This window comes from Argopecten irradians, chromosome 7, assembly GCF_041381155.1.
Source record: "Argopecten irradians isolate NY chromosome 7, Ai_NY, whole genome shotgun sequence".
NCBI lineage: Eukaryota > Metazoa > Mollusca > Bivalvia > Pectinida > Pectinidae > Argopecten > Argopecten irradians.
The window spans coordinates 30,226,290-30,252,317 of record NC_091140.1 but is presented as its reverse complement, the minus strand read 5'-3'; the positions used below and the strand labels follow the sequence as shown (position 1 = coordinate 30,252,317).

At 36.7% G+C, this 26,028-nt stretch overlaps 1 protein-coding gene and 1 non-coding gene across 2 annotated transcripts in view; one reads left to right on the top strand and one right to left on the bottom strand.

The window, feature by feature from the left end:
• Positions 1–17,821: 17,821 nt before the first annotated feature.
• LOC138328106 (cholecystokinin receptor type A-like) overlaps positions 17,822–26,028 on the bottom strand; it is a 56,532-nt gene continuing 48,325 nt past the window's right edge. The window contains exons 2-3 of the mRNA XM_069274733.1: positions 19,378–19,746; positions 17,822–18,883 (exon numbers count right to left, since the gene is read on the bottom strand). Of these exons, the coding sequence (XP_069130834.1) occupies positions 18,342–18,883; positions 19,378–19,746 (911 nt within the window). The 3' untranslated portion in view covers positions 17,822–18,341. The remainder of the gene's footprint in view (positions 18,884–19,377; positions 19,747–26,028) is intronic.
• Trnar-ucu (transfer RNA arginine (anticodon UCU)) lies at positions 25,932–26,004 on the top strand. Its single transcript has one exon. It is a non-coding gene; the product is annotated as a tRNA-Arg (tRNA).

Genomic DNA, 26,028 nt, shown 5'->3' with positions numbered 1-26,028 from the left:
TGATTCTGACAAAAATATAAAGTTGTATCCCGTAGTTTTGTTCATCTGCTCCTTACAATTAATGGGAAATACGTCACGTTTTTTAAAGATTAATAATAGTTTAAAGAATTTGTTGTACAGTTGTACAGGATTAATATTGCGATGTAGATTACACATAAGCTGTTGGTATGAAATGTTAATGGTTGCATATCAAGGTGGCTTTGAATGTTCCTAACATTCTGGTATCGGTAGCAGCAAAAGCGAAAGAGGTGTTATGGGATTGTAGCGTATGGGGTAAATGGGCGAAAGTGTATAAAATGAGTAAGGAACTGAACACCTGTTGATTGTATCACTTCACATGAAGTGGTTGACGTTTTCACTATCATGATGGCATGCAGGCTTATCCATAATGAAAATCAGTTATTTTTGCTAAGTTTATTATGTTTTTGTAATTGTCTACCTGATTTGAATAGTTTAACATTCCATCCTATATTAACCTGAGGAAGACATTTTAGCGAAAATGAAGACGATATTAAGTTAAAAACAACAATGTTTTATTTATATATGTGTTACTCTTAACACGAGTCTCGTATATAGTTGGACGTTAGTTTCACAAAGTTAATTGGACGCTCGAAAAAAATGTTAGAGACATTTTTTCATTCATTGCGTTTTACTGCAATCCTTTAACAAAAATACAATAAACTACTAGTCAAAGCCATAAGATCACGAAACGGTTTTAAGTCTAAAAAATCTTAAGTTTAAACTTAGCCAATCATAAATGGTGTTACAAAATGGTACGTCATATTTGATTGACTAAGTCAAACATGTTTTATGATCCTGGAGCCAGTATGCAGACTGTAAACGATGTTTGACATCCGGGTTTGACATACGTTATTTTGCTAAATGCTTATCTAAATAATTCCTGAAAACGCATTTAGCTTCTTCAAGTTCACAGACTAGTAAGAGCAGTCCATTTTGGAATGAAGTGGTGTATAAGTTAATTAACCAAGGCAGTGGAAAGTTAGCAGAAAGCATATTATGAAACAGTTTCAAATAATGTAACACTATGTCTAACATCAAAATAAATTTGTAGATATCAATTGAAGTATGAGTGGAAGTATTTTACAAAATTTATATATTACTTGTTAACCTGATATTTGTTTGCGTTGTTTGCTTGTTATTCTTTTAATTTAATACACTAATATGGATCAAGAGTGATAATAATATAGTTTATGAATGTGGAATGAATTCAGTAATATTTAGCTCACATGGTCTGAAGGACTAGTGTGAGCTTATGCCTCACCGTGGCGTCCGTCCGTCGACAATCCACAAAATCTACTTCTCGAAAACCACCCGTCAGAACTTGACCTAATTTAGCTGTTATCATCCTATAGGGATTGTACTAGTGGCTGGACTGTCCCCGTGTGGCTTAAGGGCACCACCAAATGGGAACAATTTGGCCATATACAACTACGAGGGCGTTTGGAGACTTTTGATTTGTAATGATCACCCATTATATAAGCAAATGTTACCTATGAAGTGAGTTGTTGTGGTAGTCACTGAATGAACAAGGTGAACGATACAGACCCTCTTGGCCTCTTGCTGTATGAAAGGTGTTTGTATAGCCCAACACTATACCAGTCAATAGATGTTGACCTTATGTACTAGCAAAGACATGTTGTGAATGCATCCTTTTTACTATGAAGCAATAGTTTCTGTTATTTTGCTGTATATAAATGATGAATAAATCTACATCACGTTTTATACTATATATGTGTTTATTTGTTTTTAGGTCATTTGACCTTTTGGATGACCTATTGTCATCGTTATTCAATGTACCGTATTCGAGTCAATAAGTCCCCAGTCTCTTAACAAAAAAAGGGGGATGCTTATTATAGAATCTAATTTTCAAGCTAATTAAATTGAGGCCTCAAAAAGGGAGAGGGGCGCTTATTGGGTAAATACGGTGACTTGTCGCTATATAATTATAACTCACCCAAAATATTCATCCGCTTTCATCTTATTGAGGATGTCAAATATTGATCAAAATGACATCTGTAACTAGATAAAAGTAGACAAATTACCTAGTTTTCGTAAAAAACGTAACGAAGCGCCTAATACGCCGCATTTAGAACAGAACAGTGTAACTAAGGAACGTATATCACATCACAATATCACCAATGATAAGGCAATAGACTTTACTTAATTATTATTAGTAAGAGAAATAAATTGTTGAAACTAACTTACAAGGGGGACAAATTCTCACATAGGATTTATCTTGACATGGCTTTATAGAGTATTGTTAGTTATAGCCTGGCATGTTTCTGTTATGGTTTTGACTTTAATTAAGATTGAAGATTTTAAATTAAAACTGTATCTACAAGTCTACAATGAAGTTTCGATCACACTACAAATGTTTTATACTTTTAGGATTCGTCAGACTCTACATGTAATTGGTGTAACAGACAGTGCAGAACTACATGACTCGTCAGTGATGTTAGTGGCACAGTATATGACTCATCAGTAATGTTAGTGGTACAGTATAGGACTCGTCAGTGATGTTAGTGGTACAGTATAGGACTCGTCAGTGATGTTAGTGGTACAGTATAGGACTCGTCAGTGATGTTAGTGACACAGTATAGGACTCGTCAGTGATGTTAGTGACACAGTATAGGACTCGTCAGTGATGTTAGTGACACAGTATAGGACTCGTCAGTGATGTTAGTGACACAGTATAGGACTCGTCAGTGATGTTAGTGACACAATATAGGACTCGTCAGTGATGTTAGTGACACATATAGGACTCGTCAGTGATGTTAGTGACACAGTATAGGACTCGTCAGTGATGTTAGTGGTACAGTATAGGACTCGTCAGTGATGTTAGTGACACAGTATAGGACTCGTCAGTGATGTTAGTGGTACAATATAGGACTCGTCAGTGATGTTAGTGGTACAGTATAGGACTTGTCAGTGATGTTAGTGGTACAGTATAGGACTCGTCAGTGATGTTAGTGGTACAGTATAATGACTATAGTGTCAGTGATTTAGTGGTACAGTATAGGACTCGTCAGTGATGTTAGTGGTACACATATAAGGACTCGTCAGTGATGTTAGTGGTACAGTATAGGACTCGTCAGTGATGTTAGTGGTACATATAAGGACTCGTCAGTGATGTTAGTGGTACAGTATAGTGACTCGTCAGTGATGTTAGTGGTACAGTATAGGACTCGTCAGTGATGTTAGTGGTACAGTATAGGACTCGTCAGTGATGTTAGTGACACAATATAGGACTCGTCAGTGATGTTAGTGGTACAGTATAGGACTCGTCAGTGATGTTAGTGGACAGTATAGGACTCGTCAGTGATGTAGTGACAGTATAGGACTCTCAGTGATGTTAGTGACACAGTATAGGACTCGTCAGTGATGTTAGTGACACAGTATAGGACTCGTCAGTGATGTGAGTGACACAGTATAGGACTCGTCAGTGATGTTAGTGACACAGTATAGGACTCGTCAGTGATGTTAGTGACACAGTATAGGACTCGTCAGTGATGTTAGTGACACAGTATAGGACTCGTCAGTGATGTTAGTGACACAGTATAGGACTCGTCAGTGATGTTAGTGGTACAGTATAGGACTCGTCAGTGATGTTAGTGGACAGTATAGGACTCGTCAGTGATGTTAGTGACACATATAGGACTCGTCAGTGATGTTAGTGACACAGTATAGGACTCGTCAGTGATGTTAGTGGTACAGTATAGGACTCGTCAGTGATGTTAGTGGCACAGTATAGGACTCGTCAGTGATGTTAGTGGTACAGTATAGGACTCGTCAGTGATGTTAGTGGTACAGTATAGGACTCGTCAGTGATGTTAGTGACATATAGGACTCGTCAGTGATGTTAGTGGTACACAGTATAGGACTCGTCAGTGATGTTAGTGGACAGTATAGGACTCGTCAGTGATGTTAGTGGTACAGTATAGGACTCGTCAGTGATGTTAGTGGTACAGTAATAGGACTCGTCAGTGATGTTAGTGGTACAGTATAGGACTCGTCAGTGATGTTAGTGGCACAATATAGGACTCGTCAGTGATGTTAGTGACACAGTATATAGGACTCGTCAGTGAGTTAGTGACTCTGTCAGTGATGTTAGTGACCAGTATAGGACTCGTCAGTGATGTAGTGACACAGTATAGGACTCGTCAGTGATGTTAGTGGTACAGTATAGGACTCGTCAGTGATGTTAGTGGTACAGTATAGGACTCGTCAGTGATGTTAGTGACACAGTATAGGACTCGTCAGTGATGTTAGTGACACAGTATAGGACTCGTCAGTGATGTTAGTGGTACACGTATAGGACTCGTCAGTGATGTTAGTGGTACAGTATAGGACTCATCAGTGATGTTAGTGGCACAGTATAGGACTCGTCAGTGATGTTAGTGGCACAGTATAGGACTCGTCAGTGATGTTAGTGGCACAGTATAGGACTCGTCAGTGATGTTAGTGGTACAGTATAGGACTCGTCAGTGATGTTAGTGGCACAGTATAGGACTCGTCAGTGATGTTAGTGGTACAGTATAGGACTCGTCAGTGATGTTAGTGGACAGTATAGGACTCGTCAGTGATGTTAGTGGTACAGTATAGGACTCGTCAGTGATGTTAGTGGTACAGTATAGGACTCGTCAGTGATGTTAGTGGTACAGTATAGGACTCGTCAGTGATGTTAGTGGTACAGTATAAGACTCGTCAGTGATGTTAGTGGCACGTAGGACTTCGTAGGACTCCGTCAGTGATGTTAGTGGTACAGTATAGACTCGTCAGTGATGTTAGTGGTACACAGTATAGGACTCGTCAGTGATGTTAGTGGTACAGTATAGGACTCATCAGTGATGTTAGTGGTACAGTATAGGACTCGTCAGTGATGTTAGTGGTACAGTATAGGACTCGTCAGTGATGTTAGTGGTACAGTATAAGACTCGTCAGTGATGTTAGTGGTACAGTATAGGACTCATCAGTGATGTTAGTGGCACAGTATAGGACTCGTCAGTGATGTTAGTGGCACAGTATATGACTCATCAGTGATGTTAGTGACACAGTATAGGACTCGTCAGTGATGTTAGTGACACAGTATAGGACTCGTCAGTGATGTTAGTGGTACAGTATAGGACTCGTCAGTGATGTTAGTGGTACACAGTATAGGACTCGTCAGTGATGTTAGTGGTACAGTATAGGACTCGTCAGTGATGTTAGTGGTACAGTATAGGACTCGTCAGTGATGTTAGTGACAAAAGACTCGTCAGTGATGTTAGTGCATTACTCGTCACAGTGATGTTCAGTGATGTTAGTGGACAGTATAGGACTCGTCAGTGATGTTAGTGACACAGTATAGGACTCGTCAGTGATGTTAGTGGTACAGTATAGGACTCGTCAGTGATGTTAGTGACAGTATAGGACTCGTCAGTGATGTTAGTGGTACAGTATAGGACTCGTCAGTGATGTTAGTGGTACAGTATAGGACTCGTCAGTGATGTTAGTGGTACAGTATAGGACTCGTCAGTGATGTTAGTGGACACAGTATAGGACTCGTCAGTGATGTTAGTGACACAGTATAGGACTCGTCAGTGATGTTAGTGGTACAGTATAAGACTTGTCAGTGATGTTAGTGGTACAGTATAGGACTCGTCAGTGATGTTAGTGGTACAGTATAGGACTCGTCAGTGATGTTAGTGGTACAGTATAGGACTCGTCAGTGATGTTAGTGACACATACAGTGAGTAGTCAGGGACTCGTCAGTGATGTTAGTGAACAGTGACTAGGATCGTCAGTGATGTTAGTGTTCAGTGATGTTAGTGACACAGTATAGGACTCGTCAGTGATGTTAGTGACACAGTATAGGACTCGTCAGTGATGTTAGTGACACAGTATAGGACTCGTCAGTGATGTTAGTGACACAGTATAGGACTCGTCAGTGATGTTAGTGGTACAGTATAGGACTCGTCAGTGATGTTAGTGGTACAGTATAGGACTCGTCAGTGATGTTAGTGGTACAGTATAGGACTCGTCAGTGATGTTAGTGACACAGTATAGGACTCATCAGTGATGTTAGTGGTACAGTATAGGACTCGTCAGTGATGTTAGTGGTACAGTATAGGACTCGTCAGTGATGTTAGTGGTACAGTATAGGACTCGTCAGTGATGTTAGTGGTACAGTATAGGACTCGTCAGTGATGTTAGTGGTACAATATAGGACTCGTCAGTGATGTTAGTGGCACAGTATAGGACTCGTCAGTGATGTTAGTGACACAGTATAGGACTCGTCAGTGATGTTAGTGGTACAGTATAGGACTCAGTGATGTTAGTGGACAGTATAGGACTCGTCAGTGATGTTAGTGACACAGTATAGGACTCGTCAGTGATGTTAGTGACAGTATAGGACTCGTCAGTGATGTTAGTGACATATAGGACTCGTCAGTGATGTTAGTGGTACAGTATAGGACTCGTCAGTGATGTTAGTGGACAGTATAGGACTCGTCAGTGATGTTAGTGACACAGTATAGGACTCGTCAGTGATGTTAGTGACACAGTATAGGACTCGTCAGTGATGTTAGTGGTACAATATAAGACTCGTCAGTGATGTTAGTGGTACAGTATAGGACTCGTCAGTGATGTTAGTGACACAGTATAGGACTCGTCAGTGATGTTAGTGACACAGTATAGGACTCGTCAGTGATGTTAGTGACACAGTATAGGACTCGTCAGTGATGTTAGTGACACAGTATAGGACTCGTCAGTGATGTTAGTGGTACAGTATAGGACTCGTCAGTGATGTTAGTGGTACAGTATAGGACTCGTCAGTGATGTTATGAGTTAGTGACACATATAGGACTCGTCAGTGATGTTAGTGACACAATATAGGACTCGTCAGTGATGTTAGTGGTACACATAGGGACTCGTCAGTGATGTTAGTGACACAGTATAGGACTCGTCAGTGATGTTAGTGGACACAGTATAGATCTGGTACAGTTAGGACTCTCAGTGATGTTAGTGGTACAGTATAGGACTCGTCAGTGATGTTAGTGGTACAGTATAGGACTCGTCAGTGATGTTAGTGACACAGTATAGGACTCGTCAGTGATGTTAGTGACACAGTATAGGACTCGTCAGTGATGTTAGTGACACAGTATAGGACTCTGTCAGTGATGTTAGTGGTACAGTATAGGACTTCAGTGATAATGGACTCGTCAGTGATGTTAGTGGTACAGTATAGGACTCGTCAGTGATGTTAGTGGTACAGTATAGGACTCGTCAGTGATGTTAGTGGTACAGTATTAACACGTATAGACTCGTCAGTGATGTTAGTGGTACAGTATAAGACTTGTCAGTGATGTTAGTGGTACAGTATAAGACTCGTCAGTGATGTTAGTGACACAGTATAGGACTCGTCAGTGATGTTAGTGGTACAGTATAGGACTCATCAGTGATGTTAGTGGTACAGTATAGGACTCGTCAGTGATGTTAGTGGCACAGTATAGGACTCGTCAGTGATGTTAGTGGCACAGTATAGGACTCGTCAGTGATGTTAGTGGTACAGTATAGGACTCGTCAGTGATGTTAGTGGTACAGTATAGGACTCATCAGTGATGTTAGTGGCACAGTATAGGACTCGTCAGTGATGTTAGTGACACAGTATAGGACTCGTCAGTGATGTTAGTGGTACAGTATAGGACTCGTCAGTGATGTTAGTGGCACAGTATAGGACTCGTCAGTGATGTTAGTGGACACAGTATAGGACTCGTCAGTGATGTTAGTGGTACAGTATAGGACTCTCAGTGATGTAGACTCGTCAGTGATGTTAGTGGTACAGTATAGGACTCTCAGTGATGTTAGTGTACATATAGACTCTCAGTGATGTTAGTGTACAGTATAGGACTCATCAGTGATGTTAGTGGCACAGTATAGGACCCATCAGATGTATGTTAGTGGCACAGTATAGGACTCATCAGATGATGTTAGTGGCACAGTAGGACTCATCAGTGATGTTAGTTGCACATTACATATGACTTACCAGTGATGTTAGGGACGCAGTTCAGGACTATAGGACTCCTTCGTGATATTAGGGACACAGCACACCTCTTTAATTCATTCCGAAAAAAACGCGCTTGTGATTTGCACAATTATTCAGTGCTATCACCGCGTTGGTCAGTCTGGCCCGATGCACGAATCAATCACCCCAAGGCAACGTCTGGGACGAGACAATTATTAACTTTGCATTGATGTGAAATTTGTTTTCGATCAGTTGATTATGTAACGATGATGATTAAGTTCGTTAAACTCTCCCCTGTGTCGAGTCCATTATTCATACCCCATTGTATGTCCATGCCTTGCCTACCTTAATCATGTCAATGGAGTAAAAGTAAAGTGAGATTTGCTTTCCTCAACACAAATAAATCGCATCTGAACGTTTGTTTACATCTATCGTTTATAAAATGTATATTTACTTCAGCTGTAGATCCTAGCTAGTTCTGTTTACCAAATTAAGATACAATTTCTCTTCGATAACTGGTTTTTTATGTTGATATGTAATATAAGTGAATGTTATAGATATTATAGAAATAGATATTTCACAAAAGATAATTTTAAACAAAAATTGGCAAATGTCATTATCTAATATGTACTTTCTGTCCTTGCGTCATAAAACATACACACACAAAATCAGAGATGTCGGTAAAATCCATTAACAGATCTAAACATATTTCTGAAACGATATTTATATACAAAAATAACTTCGATAATATCCAGAAATGTCTAAAATGTTGAGACCACGACGATGTTGTTAAGCCCAAAGATTTACTTTATCTTACTTCAATCACAGGCCTTTGGCTCTATAGATATTTTTTCTTTCTCTATATATGTAATACTGTGTCACAGTATTACATAAATATATATATAGAAAAATGTCTATAGAACCATATGTATGTTCTTCAATTAGGCCTAATGCCTGGGGTGAGAGGGTGAGCGGAGGGTTAAGGGGCGTCGCTAAATATCTGTCTATTAGCCTCAACCAAATCATACGAGATCGATTGTTAAATGTTTAAGTATTGTAATCATTGTGTTAAAATCTATTATAAAATATTCAAATGATCATGACCTTCATGTCTTAAATGCTTCCTTTAAATGCGTAAAAATGAAATCTGATTTTCGTCCTAATTGTCTGCAAACCCGGATTTAAAGACTAAAAGACTAAAAATCACCTGCTATAACATATAGGATATTTAAAATTGGCTTTAATTGTATTTTTTAGCTCTGGTCTGACCAAGGTGAGCTTATGTCATACTATGGCGTCCGACATCCGTCGTCCGTCGTCCGTCATTAATCGACTTCTTCTCCATAACCGCTGGTCGGAATTCAACCAAATTTAAGTGGTAGCATCTTTATGGTTTACTGACTGAAAATTGTACAAATGATGGGGCTGACCCCCTGGGGGCCTGATGGGCGGGGTCAAAAGAGGCCAATATGGCTATTTCCATATAAACGACTTCTTCTTTGAAACTATGCATGGGATAGCACCCATAATGGAATGGTAGCATCCTTCTAGGGCGGGGATTCAAAATTGTACAAATGATGGAGCTGACCTCCCTGGGGATCTGAGGGGAGGGGCCAAAAGGGATCAATTGGGCTATTTCCATATAAACGAAATCTTCAATGCAACTAAGCATGGGATATCACCCATAATGCAATGGTAGCATCTTTATGGGGTGAAGATTCATAATTGTACAAATGATGGGGCTGACCCCCTGTGGGCAGAGGGATTGGGTCAAAAGGGATCAATTTGGCTGTTACCAAATTAACAACTTCTCTGCAACTGAGCATGAGATAGCACTCATAATGCAATGGTAGCATCCTTATAGGATGGCGATTCAAAATTGTAAAAATGATAGGGCTGACCCCCTAGGGCCTCTAAGGCGCGGGGCCAAAAAGGTACATTAGGCTACTATTTTCATATAAATTACTTCCTCTCTGAAACTATGTGTTGTAAAGCATATTTTGTATGCTATTTATAGCATTATTATATGGCTGGGATTCAAAATTAAACAAAATGTGGGTTCTTAGTGCCTCTTGTTTCATTGGTTATTATATTACATAATTATACATTATTACTTATTACATAATAAATGTATTTATATATATATAATAAATCAATTAAATTAAATAAATTATACAAACCTTTAGAGTGGATTCAAGTTGTTCCCTTCACGCTTTTAATGCGCTTACTATGCAATGCCTGCTAAAATATGTACGGTATTCCATGGATTTTGTCTAGACTGCCTTGGGATTAGATCACGGTGATTCTTGATCTGCTTGATAATCTGATAAAATGTTGCTTTGATGATGAAGATAAGTCACAGGATGAGATATAAGAAACATGATCTATGATTTAGCCGTACTGTTAGATAAAAAATAATGTCTTTTCAAGTTAAGTTGGGTTTATTTTCCGATACATGATCTGATTAGAGATCCTCTCCACCGGACTCAATATAATAACCGATGGAAGTGACGCTACAGATACTTTTAATTTACATCAGGTCTATTATTAAAAAGGAGTTCTTGATTCTTCGACTGTTTATCGAGTTTAAAACCGTTTACATTTGGTGCTAAAACAACATTTTCGGGAAACTTTTCATATTTATAAACCTTAAAGCAAAAACGTTCTTACGAATATTCAATCTAGAATGCTGTAGAAATACTTAGGATGGATATCTTCAACACAGGCAATATTTATTCACGTGGATTTCATTTCACATTTCACAGACTTTCTTATGTAAAATTTATTTTAATAATATCTCCTCTTACTTTAGTTGGCAATTTTCCGAATATAACATGAATAAATTAAAAAAATATATAAAAAAATTGAAATAAAAAAGGAAAGTTGTACCTTTATACTGAAAGCATGTGCTTATGCATTCAGAATCACTTGCAGATGTTCAGGTGATCTGGATATCGATGTTCTTGTGTCATTCGTCCACTTTCAGTTGTTATTTGGTCTTGGACATCCAGCGCACGTTGCCATGTCGACACTACATTGGTGTGTATAACAATATAAAACATCATATCAGTGCAACCACAGAACTAATTACATATAGAATTTGTATCTAAGGATGACATCTATCTGTTGACTAGGAGGAATGAGTTGCCTGAAGTGAGGTAACACCAGTATCATTGTTCCAGCCTTCTCTGCTATCGCCTAATGACTCAGTTGAGTCAAACCATGCGTGAAGCTAGTTCTTTTACTATTACATATCTACCAGTGCTCCAACGGGAGGACACCGATAGTGACATCACTATGTTAGGAAAGTGGAAACTACGTCATTTTTTCTCCGAAGGTATGCCGCCATTAAACATATTATGACGTAACAATCAATACCTCTCAGAAGGTCAAATATCGTGATATGTAAATGTATCATCAGAAAGAGTATCAAGAAAGATAACAGTGTGGAAAATCACTTACTTTATAGATATTAATTTAAAGTGTATTTGCTCAATTATCGTAATGAACAACCCTATAAACTATCTATTAAAAGGTGAAATGTTTATTGATTAACACTTGTAATGTAACATGGCTTATGCTTCTTGTCTTTGATAGCCGTTTTTTGCACCCAATTAAATAAAAATAACACTGAGCAGTAGACATACTGCAATCATATCCGCTACAGTATTCGTCTTTCAGAACATAATTTAAGTTTTAAAGCGTTGGTTTTGTATGAATTTACACTGAGCAGTAGGCATACTGCCATCATCTCCGCTGCAGTATTCATCTTTCATAAAATAATTAAAGTTTTATAGCGTTGGTTTTGTACTGAATGCTTCACACAGCTGGGCATCTCGTCCCGACAAATGAAAGCTACCAAGTGATGTGATTCCCCAACTCTTCAATATTTCATGCCTACTTCAAGAAAACTATACTTCACTGTCCAATGGATAATGTATTGGCAGATACACATAACTAATAACGATGCTACAATGCGGGTTACTTGTTTAAAATAACAACCATAATGGTCAGTGACGTCGGTCCGTCTCAAAACGCCGACAGCCAGAAATTACCAAACCCAGGTTTTCAAGTACACAACTTTCAATATTACACGGAATAGAGCGTGTTTGAACTTCCGCATTAAACCAGTAGCTGTTTTTGACAACATAAATTCGTGTCTTGATAATGTGTAAATCAGAAACATATCTGTTGCAATATGATGTTGCGATTTACTGTTTAGTTAAAGATTTGAAATACATGTACGTTACTAAACAACATTACACAGCATCACTTGAGAAAGAGAGGAGACAATCTGAATGTCCAATTACCACATTATTGTTAATTATTTTTCAACGTTATCAACTTCAGCTCATTATCATAATCAGAAAAAATAACAAAATCATGAAGAAATTCTGTTGATTTTTTATTTGGCCTTCATAATTATCACCTATATAAATATTACAAATAAATACGAAGGGTCAGATTAACCTATAACTATTGTGCTTCGTCTGTCATCATCCCCCGAACGCCGTTCGTCGTGTAAACATTTCACATTTTAAACTTCTTCTCAAGATCCAACAATGTGATTGAGCTGACTCTTGCCTAAAATGATCTTGACAGGGTGCCTGCCAATTTTCAAGTCGATCTGAAGTCCAAGATGGCGGCAACGAACGCCATCTTAAAAACACATCTTGAACTTTTTCTCAAGTTCTATTACTGCAATGTTGCTGAAGCTTTCTTGAAATCATCTTAATATATTCTTGATAAACTGGTTTTTTTTCGGTGGATCCAAACGTCAAGATGGCCACCACAGCCACTATCATAACACTTCTGTGTTCTTCGGCTTCAGTGCAGAAAATATGTTTGAATGTAAAGGAAGGACTGCCTTAGAACTGTTGTCACTGTTGACCTCAAAAAACCAATATCCATGGTATGGATGCCTAAGTCACCATTTTGGAACATTCTTATTCAAATAGTGCCAAGGTTGCATTGCCAGATAGCCAATAAGGAGGCCCTTGGGCCTCTTGTTAAATTTACGTAAACGATTTCGCTTGATAGGAACGCTATTCAAGGTTACTCAAAAGTTTAATTATCCACAGGCATCTAAAGCAGAAAAAGATTTTTTTTAAATCATTGCTCTATAGGAATGACTGCTATACAGATAATTATTTTATGTTACCGAACATAAAGACTAGATTGATTTATAATGTCATCGTCCAGAAAGTCAATGAATCCAATAAAAATAAAAATTCCGATTTTGTACGTTACACCTTTTCTCTTCCTTTTTAGATGTTAAATACAGAATGTTATCTCATTCCTACGGGTGTAATACTGGTAAGGGCTGTATTACATAGATAGCTACCCATGCCATGCTACCTTCTGACGTCAATGCGTCATCAAAACACTGTTTTCTCGGTAAGATATTTACACGTTATTAAAGAACACAAACGACAGGATTCGTGTTAAAGATATCATGCAATTTTCATGTGTGGATAATTGAATTTCTTCCATTTTTTTCTTCAAAATGGCGGAATATCAAAATTATTAAAGTGTCGAGGGATGGGAGAAAAACATATTCTTTCATGTGTTGATATGATGAATAGAGATATTCAAGAATATCAAAAATATCCTTATCCTTCATATCCAAAAAGGAAAAGAGTTTTTTTAATATGATATTAGCGAAACGCGAGTTTGATCCATTGCTAAACCAATTGAAATATTGCAGTATGGAATAATATTTTCATCGTCACCAGAAGCAATTATAACAAATGATTTCACTGCGATAAAACTTTGAATTGAAACGGAAATTCTATGTGTATACGATATGTTATCTCAGATATCGAAGCCTGACTACAGACATACCTATCTATAAATACCATTCAAAGGACTAAAAAGATGTTTTTAGCTCAGTGGTCTTTATACACATTTTTAAAATACCCGATAACTAGCCTCTCTTTTACAGAGGTGGTGGTTGTAAGTCATTTCTCGTGAGACAGATAGAGAGAAAATCCAATGTTCCTTCTTATCCCTCTTTAAAATGCGTTAAATATGGTGCAAGTCAACGCAGTTTCAGATTTTTTTAATGCATTAGACATGCACTATAGTTAACGAAATTTCAACGTGGGATAAGAAGGTAAATTAGATTCTGACAAAAGGATCTTTTTAAAAAGTGATTTTTTCAAAGTGGCTTGTAACAATAAATAAAGACTTACGTAACGCTGTCTGGGCAGTACATGTAACTTAAGGACTCAGTGAATTAACGATGGAAAGTTAAGCTTTGGTGGTGTGTATTTAAGCATTAAACTGTCTTCCTATAGAAATATGATCTATAGGGACGCCAAAGCTTTGCAGACAATCTTCATAATTCGCACTAGCACACTATGAGTTGATTGTCTGCAAAGCTCTGACATCTATATGTCTACCGATCGAATTTGTGGGTGGATTATTTTCGCTATATTTTCGTTTTCACAGAATTCTGCGAATTCTAAACGTCAGCAAAATATTCAGAAATTCATTGACATAACAAGGTACAATAGTTAAATTAATTCTAGAAATCGTTAAACCGCAAAATTTAACCTTCGCAAATATGCTCATATAAAAAACGCGAAATACTTACCCCGCAAATGTAAAGAGTTATACAGTATGTTCGACTTAAATTTCCGAATAACAATAATTTATTGGTATGGATTGCGAAATGAGGCCAACGCGAAAATAGCGTTTTCATTAAGTACATATATGTTTAGCAGTACATCCTGATTAGTAACATCAGAGATCGGGTACATTGATAGTTGTAATAAAGAATACAGACAACGTCAATAAAAAGCACACAAAATGCGACAAGCTTGGCAATAAAAAGTGACATTTCTTACGCCTGACTGCAGCATTAGATAATAGAAGCATTTATCTTTGCCGCAGCCAAAGATCGAGACATAAAACAGATATGTAAATATCAATAAAACTAGATAAAACGTATACAAGACAATATGACAAGGAACAAGACAAACTATAATACAGGACTATAAACATATTACGAAATCGAAAGAAAATCGATAGTGGCGTATACATGAAAAGGAATATTGACTACGTTGAAATTATTTAAAATATTGCATATATAAATCTTTAATTACAAAATAAGATTAGAAATGCATGTGGATATCCTTTTGTGAATAGTATATATTGGAAAATATTCAAGGAATGTGCAGCAGATTCCAAATTTTCGAACTCTGGTGTATCATAATATCTGTTATTTCGTCACGCACTACAGGGATGCTAGGCATGTAAAATAAGGATTTTCAATGTTGACATATCTCACAAAACCACGTGAAAACATTATGAACTTAATTGATTCAATTAGTTTGGTTCGCTGCTTCAAATTTGTCTTTATTTCTAAAATGATGTGGCGTTTACGACCTGCTATGTGTTGATGACTTCTATGAGCTCTCAGTATCATGTAACATACCGAATGAATGTTTCGGTTGTAAATATCTGGATTCCTTCATCAGATTACTCAGCGAGGAAATCGCAAATTTCATGTTCGATATGGGTACACTCCAAACTCGTCATGTAGTCGTACTTGTTCTCTACAATTTTAGTATCACGCTGATTCGTGTTCATAGAAAGAGATATTACAAAGTATACTTTCTAAAAAAATCGCTACTAAGTACTATTTAGATAAGAACAAGAAAGGTTGACTTTTAGATAGGAGCTAACACCAATGGCAATGATTTCAACGATTATATAGAATATAAGACTCTTTCATATGTGGATATGAAAGATATGAATATTCTACCCGAGGGACACAATATGTTGTAAAACCCGAGGCTTGCCGAGAGTTTTTTTTAACATTTTGTGATCCTGAGGGTAAAATATCCTTATCCTTCAAATCCTCGTATGAAAAAGTATTTTTCTCTCATACCTTGACGTTTTATTGCTATTGTACTACTATGAGTTTCCGCCATTTTGGAATAAATTCGAAAAAAAACTCGAATGAAAGTCATCTCTCCATACATTAAAAATTGCTTGATATTTTCAGCACAAATCCTGTTGTTTGTATCTTTAAAAGTAAACCCAGCCTAGTTTTTCAACAACAACAAAATGTTAAAATTGTACCGAAAAATAGTAATTTTGTTGACGCTGTGACGTCACAAGGCATGGGTAGCCATGCAAGATAACTTCAGGCGACATGAGTGTATTGCCCTAGACCAGCCTGTATTACATATATGTACACGTGTAGGTATGAGAGAAAATATTGTCTAATTGACTAGATTGCTTCAAATGTTGTAGGTAGATTGTTGGTGCATCCGATTGTTCAATCCTTTTTCATATTTGGAAATAAAATTAGTTAAAATTGAAATTGCAATTACAAAAAATCGTGAATAATTGATTTACATTGTATAATGATTAGATTGAGCATATTCTTATTCTAGTAAAAGGGCAGAGGTTCTGCGTTTTTCTTGAAATGTGATATATATATACATGTTCATCGCAAAGTGTTGTATTTTTAATCGGCTTACAGAGTATTTAGACTTACGAAACCAACAATAATATCTACGTGAAGATGTGAAAGTTTCCTATTTTGGTAAAATGACGATTTTGATTATATCTATCTTGCCTTAAGGATATTGATTAATTTGGTAATGTTTTTTGTAATAGAAATGTCGTCCTGTCTGACTGATTTGATAATAAAGGGTCATACGTTTTGGTATTTGTTTTCACAGCCTGTCGAACGTAATCTAAGTTGGAGTTGCAAGGCAGTGACGGTTCACTCAGGATTGATCAAGCTGTATTTTGTAAACATTGGAGCTGCTGGGCAGTAACGGTCCACTCTAAATCGATCAGGTTGTATTTAGTACGACATTGGAGTTGACTGGTAGTGACGGTCCACTCTGACTCGATAGGACTGTAATTAGTACGACATTGGCGGTGTCAGGTAGTACCAGTCCACTCAGGTACGACATTAGATTTCCCGGGGAGTTACTGTACACTTCCGATCAGACTCTATTTAGTATAACATTTGAGATGCGGGACAGTGACGGTCCACTCTGCATTGGTCAGGAAGTATTTCCCATCAAATCATATCTTTATATATATAAATATTGTGTCTGAGTGAATCAATAAAATATTTTTAGACTACCTGTAGTGTCGTCGACCTTTGAAGCAGCTCTATTTTAGAATCTCCATGAAAAATGTAAATGGGGAAGTATTTCAGATATTGGTTTTGGACTTTGGTACAAAAGTTTGTGATTAATGTTTCTTTGCGATATACGACATACCTATGAGTCTCCACAGCAGCTGCAGGCCATCACTTCTGGCACCACATCACGTGACATATTGGAGGCTGATACAGGAAAGCATGCAGATCCGAGCGAAATTGGAATATAAAGTATGATGTACTTATTCATATTTTGGATAAATGTAGAGGTTGTTTCGGTGCAATACACATTCGGAAACCTTCGGCATTTTTCGTAAACGAGAATTTTTTTTTCATCACATCTTAAAGTGGTTGTCATAATGACGTGCTTTTTTTTAAAATGGCAGAATCTGATGAGTGTAATATTAACAGAAATATTGAAAATTTTGTAACCAGTGTAAGTTTCAAATGTGATAGTTTTTCCGTGGGTTAACAAAGTAAAATCCTTTTACTTTTTTTATCGTTACCAACATGGTGTGCTTTTCTGAGGTAATTTCAACTTTTATCAAAAGCAATTTTTGTAAATGTAATTCAGTTTGACCCTGCTGCGGCCTCAACGAGTCGATGTATTTGCCATTTTTATGCAAGATTATAAAAATAAAACACATTTGTGGAATAACCACTAGATTTATTCGGGACTAATATAATTATCACATCATAATTTAAACACCAGGCACAATTAAATAAACACGTCATTGTTAATGATAATTCATAACGCTTTTAACTGCAAATTATTATGTCAGCATCAACTCGCACGTGGTCCAGAAGACAATATTTGCATCCACACTGAACATCGATAGTCACCCCGCCATTAGCTCTATACGAAATGTCAGAATTCACAAAATAAAGATAATGCAATTTAAAACTTTACCGCCACCAAAAACAGTAAAGCTTTGAACAAAGTCTTCCAATATAGATAAACATCTCAAACAGTTCTCTCGACAGTTTTCACACAAATGTTATATTTCTCTGTTAGTATTTCTGTAGCTATCAATTTCAAAACTTTTGCCCAAAACCTATTTAACTCAAGCTCTAGCGTCATAAATCTGTACGATTTAAGTACTCCAAGTCTGGTAGTTAAATCGGGTATGGCGTTTTCCGTGATTCAATAAACTCATGGCCTATCGTAAATAAAGAAGTCTGGGACTATTCGTCTGGTGACACTTTGCTGTACAACACTCCCATCTTCAGCTTCTCTTTTATTATCGGGGACTGTGTAGACAATGAAGGCATAGAACTGACTTCGGTCCCATTGCGCGTGATCTGTGTCCTTCTTTGCTGGCCCCTGTCGCATTGAAACACAGACAAGAACCCCTTTCTGAAGTTTTTGTTCATAAAGCAGTATGTGATAGGATGGATAAAGCAGGAGGTGTAAGCCAACAACTGGATCAGTGACCAACCTATGGCTGAGACTCGTTCATGGATGGTGGGATAATCAACAATCACCCACGTGTTTATCACGTATAACGGCGTCCAACACATGAAATATTCCATCACGATCACCACCAACATTCTGATGACGCGTTTCCGGTTTGACACGTTCGTGTGTGGGTTTATCTGTCTCAAACTGACATGGCCGCCGGAAGTATAGTCAGAGCCGTTACCTAAACTTTTCAGAGAACGCAGCTCTGATTCGCTGTTGCTAGACGCTCTACTGAACCCAACAAAGCGTTGAGGAGTGGATAGTTCTGCAAGGAAAACATAAACCATATTAGAATAAAACATACATATTGAATATGATGATTTAAAAAAAAATAAACAATAAAAAGTAATTGTGTAACCTTCAAATAACGAAAAATAACCATTAACACAAGTTTCGGTTGATTAATTTAATTTTCAAATAACAAACATGCCAGTCCGTACAACTAGCAGTACCTAGCATACAATATGATGTATTTTTTACTTAGTTACTTAAATGTAGCCATATTAATTTATCAACAGGAAATCTACTATCAAATCATTATCTATTACGTCATTCTGGACACAGTTTACGCGTATAGGAGCTAGATATTTTGAAAGAGGGTAGGAGACATAACGGGGCATTTAAGAGCGCAGTAATCCTTTCTAAGGGACAAGGGGGCGATATGCGAGGGTTAATTTTTAATGTCAAACTTTCAGATGAGGTACGTGCCATTTGAAGGATAGAGTCGTTAATTCGAAAATCAAGCCAAACCTAACTTACCACTTGGGGCTTGAGACTGGCTCCGTATATCTACCCACAGTCTGTGGATGATGAGTCCATAGGCGACGCTCATAATGATAAGTGGGACGACGAGAAGGATGATGACAAGGCCGATTGAGTAGACGATTTCCAGAACGAGGTTATCCCAGAGGTCGCGGCAGGCGTAGGATCCTGACCTCAACCTCATCAGCTTGGTGCCAAGCGCTATGGGGATCATGATCACCAGTGCTCCTAACCAGATCGCCACGATGATCTTGTAGGAATGGGAGACAGTCTGCCATCGGCGGGAACGAAGAGGTTGACATATGGCGAAGTATCGCTCAGAGGATATGGTCACAAGTGTAAAACAGCTTACTCCCACAGAAACACCTGGAACAAGGAAATACAGACTTTGAAATTACATGTACTTATATAGTCGTTCAGAGATTCCTTCAGCATTGGGTATCCTGAAGTTATATTTTAATTATATATTTATAAATATATCTAAATATGCTCATGATTTGATGGTTCATCGCCATGGTTGCGAAAATTTGGTCTGTAAAAAATGTAAATATATATATATATATATAAAATTGAATATTATATACTATAAAGAACCATCAATATCAGGCTAACGTTTGGGAAGATGCATTTTTTCTTTCTTCTGTTACACTTTTAAGAGATATTTGAATTTGATAATCATTTCTCGGGGACTCTTTTCTCGTTATTTGTTTCAAGCGTGTAAATAGCAATACTGCAATTACCGAATCGATGAGAAATATTTGATCTACAACCAGATGTCGCCTGAACCTATTGGCCCTCGCATAAGACGTGTAATGAAACCAGACTAATTCTAACCGGAAGCTATCTTCAACCACCCGAACTCTGAAAAGCCTTTGATTACTAAACCTGTTGAAAGGCAGAGTACTTCTTCTTGCCTTCCAGACAACCTAATACATATCAATGCACGACTAAACATTCTCTCAACATTATTCTGTGAAAGGATTTACAGTTAACCACGGATATAAGGAATATAACGGAATAACCTAAATATTTCATTAGAATCATACTGTATTATAGATATAGTACAAACAGACTTAAAGGGACTATGGCGGGGAATGAAAAGTACTACGCCTTAAATTCGCTCTAAGCCAGTTTTACTGTATCACTGACATTGAACTATACATTTTATTCTAAAAATATAATGAATGAGAAGTTGAGTCAATATCAACTCCGAAATTGTAATTTTCAAATGATTTCTTCAAAATCGTGACAAAGGTTTGACAAATGGTTGATATGTATTATCAGAAAGCACAATTTCCAATTTCTTGCAATTTCAAATGTATCCACGGTAATTCAAATAAAAATGTTCCAATAAGTCACACGTCCAAATGTGTTGTGTATACTCTTTTCAAGGTCTGAAATCACCTTGTATTTATTGTTTCCTGGTGAATTTGTCCGACATTTGCTTGTAGGCAGGCATTACCGATCAGCATACCCCAATTAAATTGCAAATGATTAAGACATAAATCACAATTATGTCGACAAGACCACACTAAAATACATGTACAACGCTGGTAGCTGGCAGATAACGATTTACTAGCTGCAAGCTTGTAATTTTGTTCTTTTACGTATCGGTTTTGACCTATTTTTCAATATGAATACCCAAGTTCAGATGCCATCGTTTTTACGTAATGGTATTCAGATGATATTGCAGACATACTGAATACACGTTAATAAGATGCTTTCTAGAAGAATTGAAATTTGCAATCAAAATACACCAATATTGAAAAAAAGATGTAACGCATAAATATGATTCGTTAGGTTGCAAAATGTACCCGCGCGTCAATTTCTTTCAAATTATTTAAATCGGCTTTTTATTTCCTTATATATCTTAGAAGGTTTAAATTGTTTTTGAGTATAAAACTATCGTGGTCAACTGAAATGACAAGAGCAACAGCTTGCTCTCTTTGTTCAAAAATGTTATTTTCTAAAAATTAATTAAAACTTATTAACTCCAGTGGGATAGGAATGCCGACTATTTATGAGAGTTTATCCAAAATGTCCGCGCAAACAATTTTCTTCCTATTATTATACATGTAACTAAAGAATTACCTCCCGTTTTTATTAAAAAATAATATTATTGACATTCTGAAGACCTACATTGAAGAGTGCATAAAGTACATGTAGATAGAGTGACTGCATGGTGCATCTCAAATTTTATATGTATATGTTTTAACAAAACAGTTGTTATAGACTGCCCATGATATTGGGACGCTCTGATTAGAATCAGGAAATTACATCAAGAAGAAATAGTAAATATCTTGAAACAGGAAAAGCCTTTCCATGATGAAATCTTTCCCGTGATACTTTGTCCCTTTAACAAATATCGTCTTCAAGTAGGATAGCATTAAGGAAATGATCATGACAAAGCCATGCTAGTACCAGAATTGTTTAACATTCGTCCCTTTAACAAAAATCGCTAACAAAAAAATTAAGATGACATTAGTGAAATGGCAAAGCCATTCTGGTAAGCAATGTTTAACAGCATTTTCTAGTTAAACATTATAGTTATACCACTTAGTCCGTGTGTTATATACACACGACCACTAGCTTAAGAGAGAGACGTCCTATTAATGTCTGGTGTTGCTGTTTACAAGATAATCGACTTAGTTCAGCCTGGCGTATATTAGATTGGTTTGTTCTTTGTTCCTGACAGGTGTATTTCATCTGACCACCAGACCAATGCAAATCACAAATGTTCGAAATTGTGCAAAACTAAGCAGTGCTATAAATAACGTTCATTCCGTAAGACAAGCTGCTTTATATTTCCGTATTAGACGTCACCACAGACGAAATCCTTGTAGGAATATGGAACTTTCTTATCGGGTCATAATTGTTAATGTTTGCCGTGTGGAATTTTATGGATCCACTGACGTAACAAAGATCATATTAGTGTAACGTCCTATTAACAGCCATGGTCATTTAAGAATATGCCAAATTTAGAAGGGAGAGGAATGTCGGAGTTCCAGGAGAAATCCTGCTACCCAGATGTGGAGCATCTTGAACAAAGGGGGTAAGGTTTTCCAACGTATTACAACTTAGTCGTCCAACTCTGGGTTCCGAACTCACGAAGAGTTGCCAGACACAAGCTGTAGGCTTTTCTCCTGACAGTCCAGCCTACCTCTATTTTCCAAATACTGGTATGTCCTTAAATAAATAGTTCTATTAGAACATTACTGAAACTAAACCTATTGCTCACAAATGACTATTGGTTAAGCTCAATATCAAGATATCTTTCAAACAACATTGCTATATGCAAAAATACAGCCACTTCAATGTGATGTTATCACGATCGTTTCTCAATTTGAACAGAAATTTCACAAACATCACTTGATATGTTTTCCTTTCGGCTACAAGATTGGGTGATATACGAATTAAATTTATGATCTGTAAACCATATTCTCCCATACCTACATGTGTAATACTGACTGGTCCAGGGCAATACATCCATGTCGCCTGAAGCTGTATTGCATGGCTACCCATGTAATAAAGCCTCATGACGTCACAGCGTCAACAAAATTACTATTTTCTAGGCACAATTTTAATAATTTCTTTTTGAAATTAAGCTGGATTTACTTTAAAAGATACAAACAACGGGAACTGCGTTGGAAATATCACACAATTTTTCTATGTATAGATATTTGACTTGCAGTCGCGGTTTTTTTTTCGAATTGATATCAAAATGGCGGAAAAATTACAAGAAAACGACGAGGTATGAGAGAAAAATACTTTTTCATAAGTAGATATGAAGGATAGGGATATTCTACGCTCGGGATCACAAGCAAACCTCGGGTTTTACAACATTTTGTGACCTTCGGGTAGAATATCCCTATCCCTCATATTCACGTATAAGAGTCTTATAAGATCAATTTGAAAATATTAACTGTTCTTCACATATATTGTTACATATTCCATGCTACTGTTGGAAGGCCAAATAACCCATTTAGACTTGTTTTCTTTGCCCGAATTTTCATTTTTAAGACAATGACCGTATTTTTGACAAAAACAAAATTGTAATACACATTGTATTTATAACCTGTAATGGTAGGCTCTCTTACGGTGTAACTAAGACATTTACATCTGGTTATGTAGTGAGGTGCCGTGAATCTGGCAAGACCCCTATTGCGTCTATTGTAATATCAGTCATGGATGAACGCATAGTTATACAGAATATTTCAATGCTGGGCAGTTTGTACCCAAACCCTGGTCACGGTCCTTAATCAAGTCACACTTGGTTTGGTTCTGTAACATCATTAATTTTCATGGGAGTTTAATTTTCACGGATTTCGTTTTTGACCAAAATAAACGAATTTATGTCCCTACGATAATTGATCTTTTTGATAAATGTTTACAGATTTCTGGTAACTTTATGCGTTCAAAGGAATAGTGATCACACCAGAAAGGTGACAGTGTCAACTGTCATATTTTCGACTTAACAGTTTAACGTCTTTAATGTGTAACGTCTCCACGAATTTAAGTACCAACGAAATTGTAAAAAAAATGTAATCCACAAAAATTGAGGCCAATAAAAAATAAATGATTTCACAGTATGACACGAACGTTCCTTAGAACTGTTTGGTATAACCGTGAAGTTCCATTTAGCATGATATCCTTAGTGTAAAATACCTCTCATGAAAACCATTTGAATCACCAATTGAAAGAAAACAAACTGCTTCAAGGACAAAGTAATTTTCACCCGATGATATATCTCTCCTTTAGTTTGAAATGTCGCTATGTGTATCAACAGCAAAACAGGATTGTTATTAGTAATCGCATGATAAAGACACCCCTTCATTATGAGAACATGTACTAGTATCAGTGTCTTGGCAATGAGACATCATATCACAAATTTTTATTTTATTTTTTTACTAATTTGTTTTTGTTTAGAATAATTCAAGTGTAATTAGATATATTATACTCTTTCCAATATACTAACTTGTTTATCATACTTGCACATGAGTAAAATTACATTCATCCTTTTTTCATTATATTTTTTCTATTACCGGATGGTCACAGTCTTTATGACCGCATGATCGGAAATGCATCTATCACCCGCTCTTTTTTCCATTATCGACCAATATAAATTCTTCATACCATGCATTGTATAGGTGTAATCACGTCTTTATTCTTGTGTTGCCATATTGGATTGTCATACACTGGTACAGCTAACTTCCTTAAAAATCCTTTTTATTTTACACAAGTCCTTCTAGACGAAAACACACTTCATTGTCACAATTAAAGGGACATGAACCTAAATAAACCATGTGAATTTGAGTAAAATACATAATTAAGACATGTCAGATACCTTACTAAGTAATATATATCCATTATTGTGCAAATATGTCAAATACAATAACTATTATGGAAACCCCATCTTTCTGTATTTTGAACCGGCCCGGTCGAATTTTGTAACGATAGTATAGTAGTGTTGAACTTTAGTGACCTTCCACAATGCACTGCATATGTAAACAAAATGGTGGGTCAAAAACGTGGGTGAAGTGAACACAAACGAATTCTGATAGAAAACAGTGTACGTCAAGAGTGGGACAGTAGTTAAATATAATTGGATCATTGAAATGCAAGAAACGGGAGAAACCCCCCACTTTATACTTGCGTGATGTACATATGTGAATAAGTCAGGAACCTCCCTTCGCGGTACCCTGTCGAATGAAAAGTCTCGTTTGACTTTTGACTTATCATTTTTACGCTAAATACAAATTGTTTTATAACAAATATGGCTTAAACGTCATTGGTCAACCGTCGTAAATTAGAAAATAATCTTAAAATGTGGAAAACTAATATTCCTTGTCATGTCAGCAAGTTTGTTGTTCATTATAACCTCGCTTTCAGCCAGCTTTCGTTTCGTGTTCCAAAAATAGAATATGACAGTCTATTTTTTGAGGTAGGTATTCCCCACATTTTCCTCACGTTTTAGATAACCAATCATTGTAATAAAATATTACATCTGAAAACCATATGTAAGCATACAGAACAAATTATTTAAGGTTCATGTCCCTTTAATCATAAACATATACAAAATGTCAGATTTTCGGTTCGATATGGTGGTAATTTGGATTGTATCATACCCGAACGTTTTTAACCAATTGATACCATTATCAAGTGAGAATTATTTGAAATAATATTTGCCAATCAAAATGCTTGTAATGATTTTCTTTTCTTTGACTTAAAGTATTGTTGTACGAATATTCTGATTGAATATGACATTAAGTTGCTATCCTGACTTCATTGGTTCTTTTTTCAATTATTTGTCCCAATTTTAAATGTCATTTCTGTCATTTTGATACCTCATTTGTCAAAAATAAAAAAAAAAAAATGATTAAGAGTTTTTTCATTTTCGCCATCTTAATGACGTCATAAAATGGTTCTGTAAGATGCCCGTAGAAGCTATCTGGCTCCCAAACTTCGGGTATGGGAAACTTTAATACGATATTGTCAAAGAAGCATTTGGTGCATTAGATAGCAAACTAATATGTTATTATGTAATCCATGTTGTCCCCGTAGCGCAGCGGATAGCGCGCTGGACTTCTAATCCAGAGGTCGCGGGTTCGAATCCCGCCGGGGATGCCTTGTTTTGCCATTTCTTCTCAA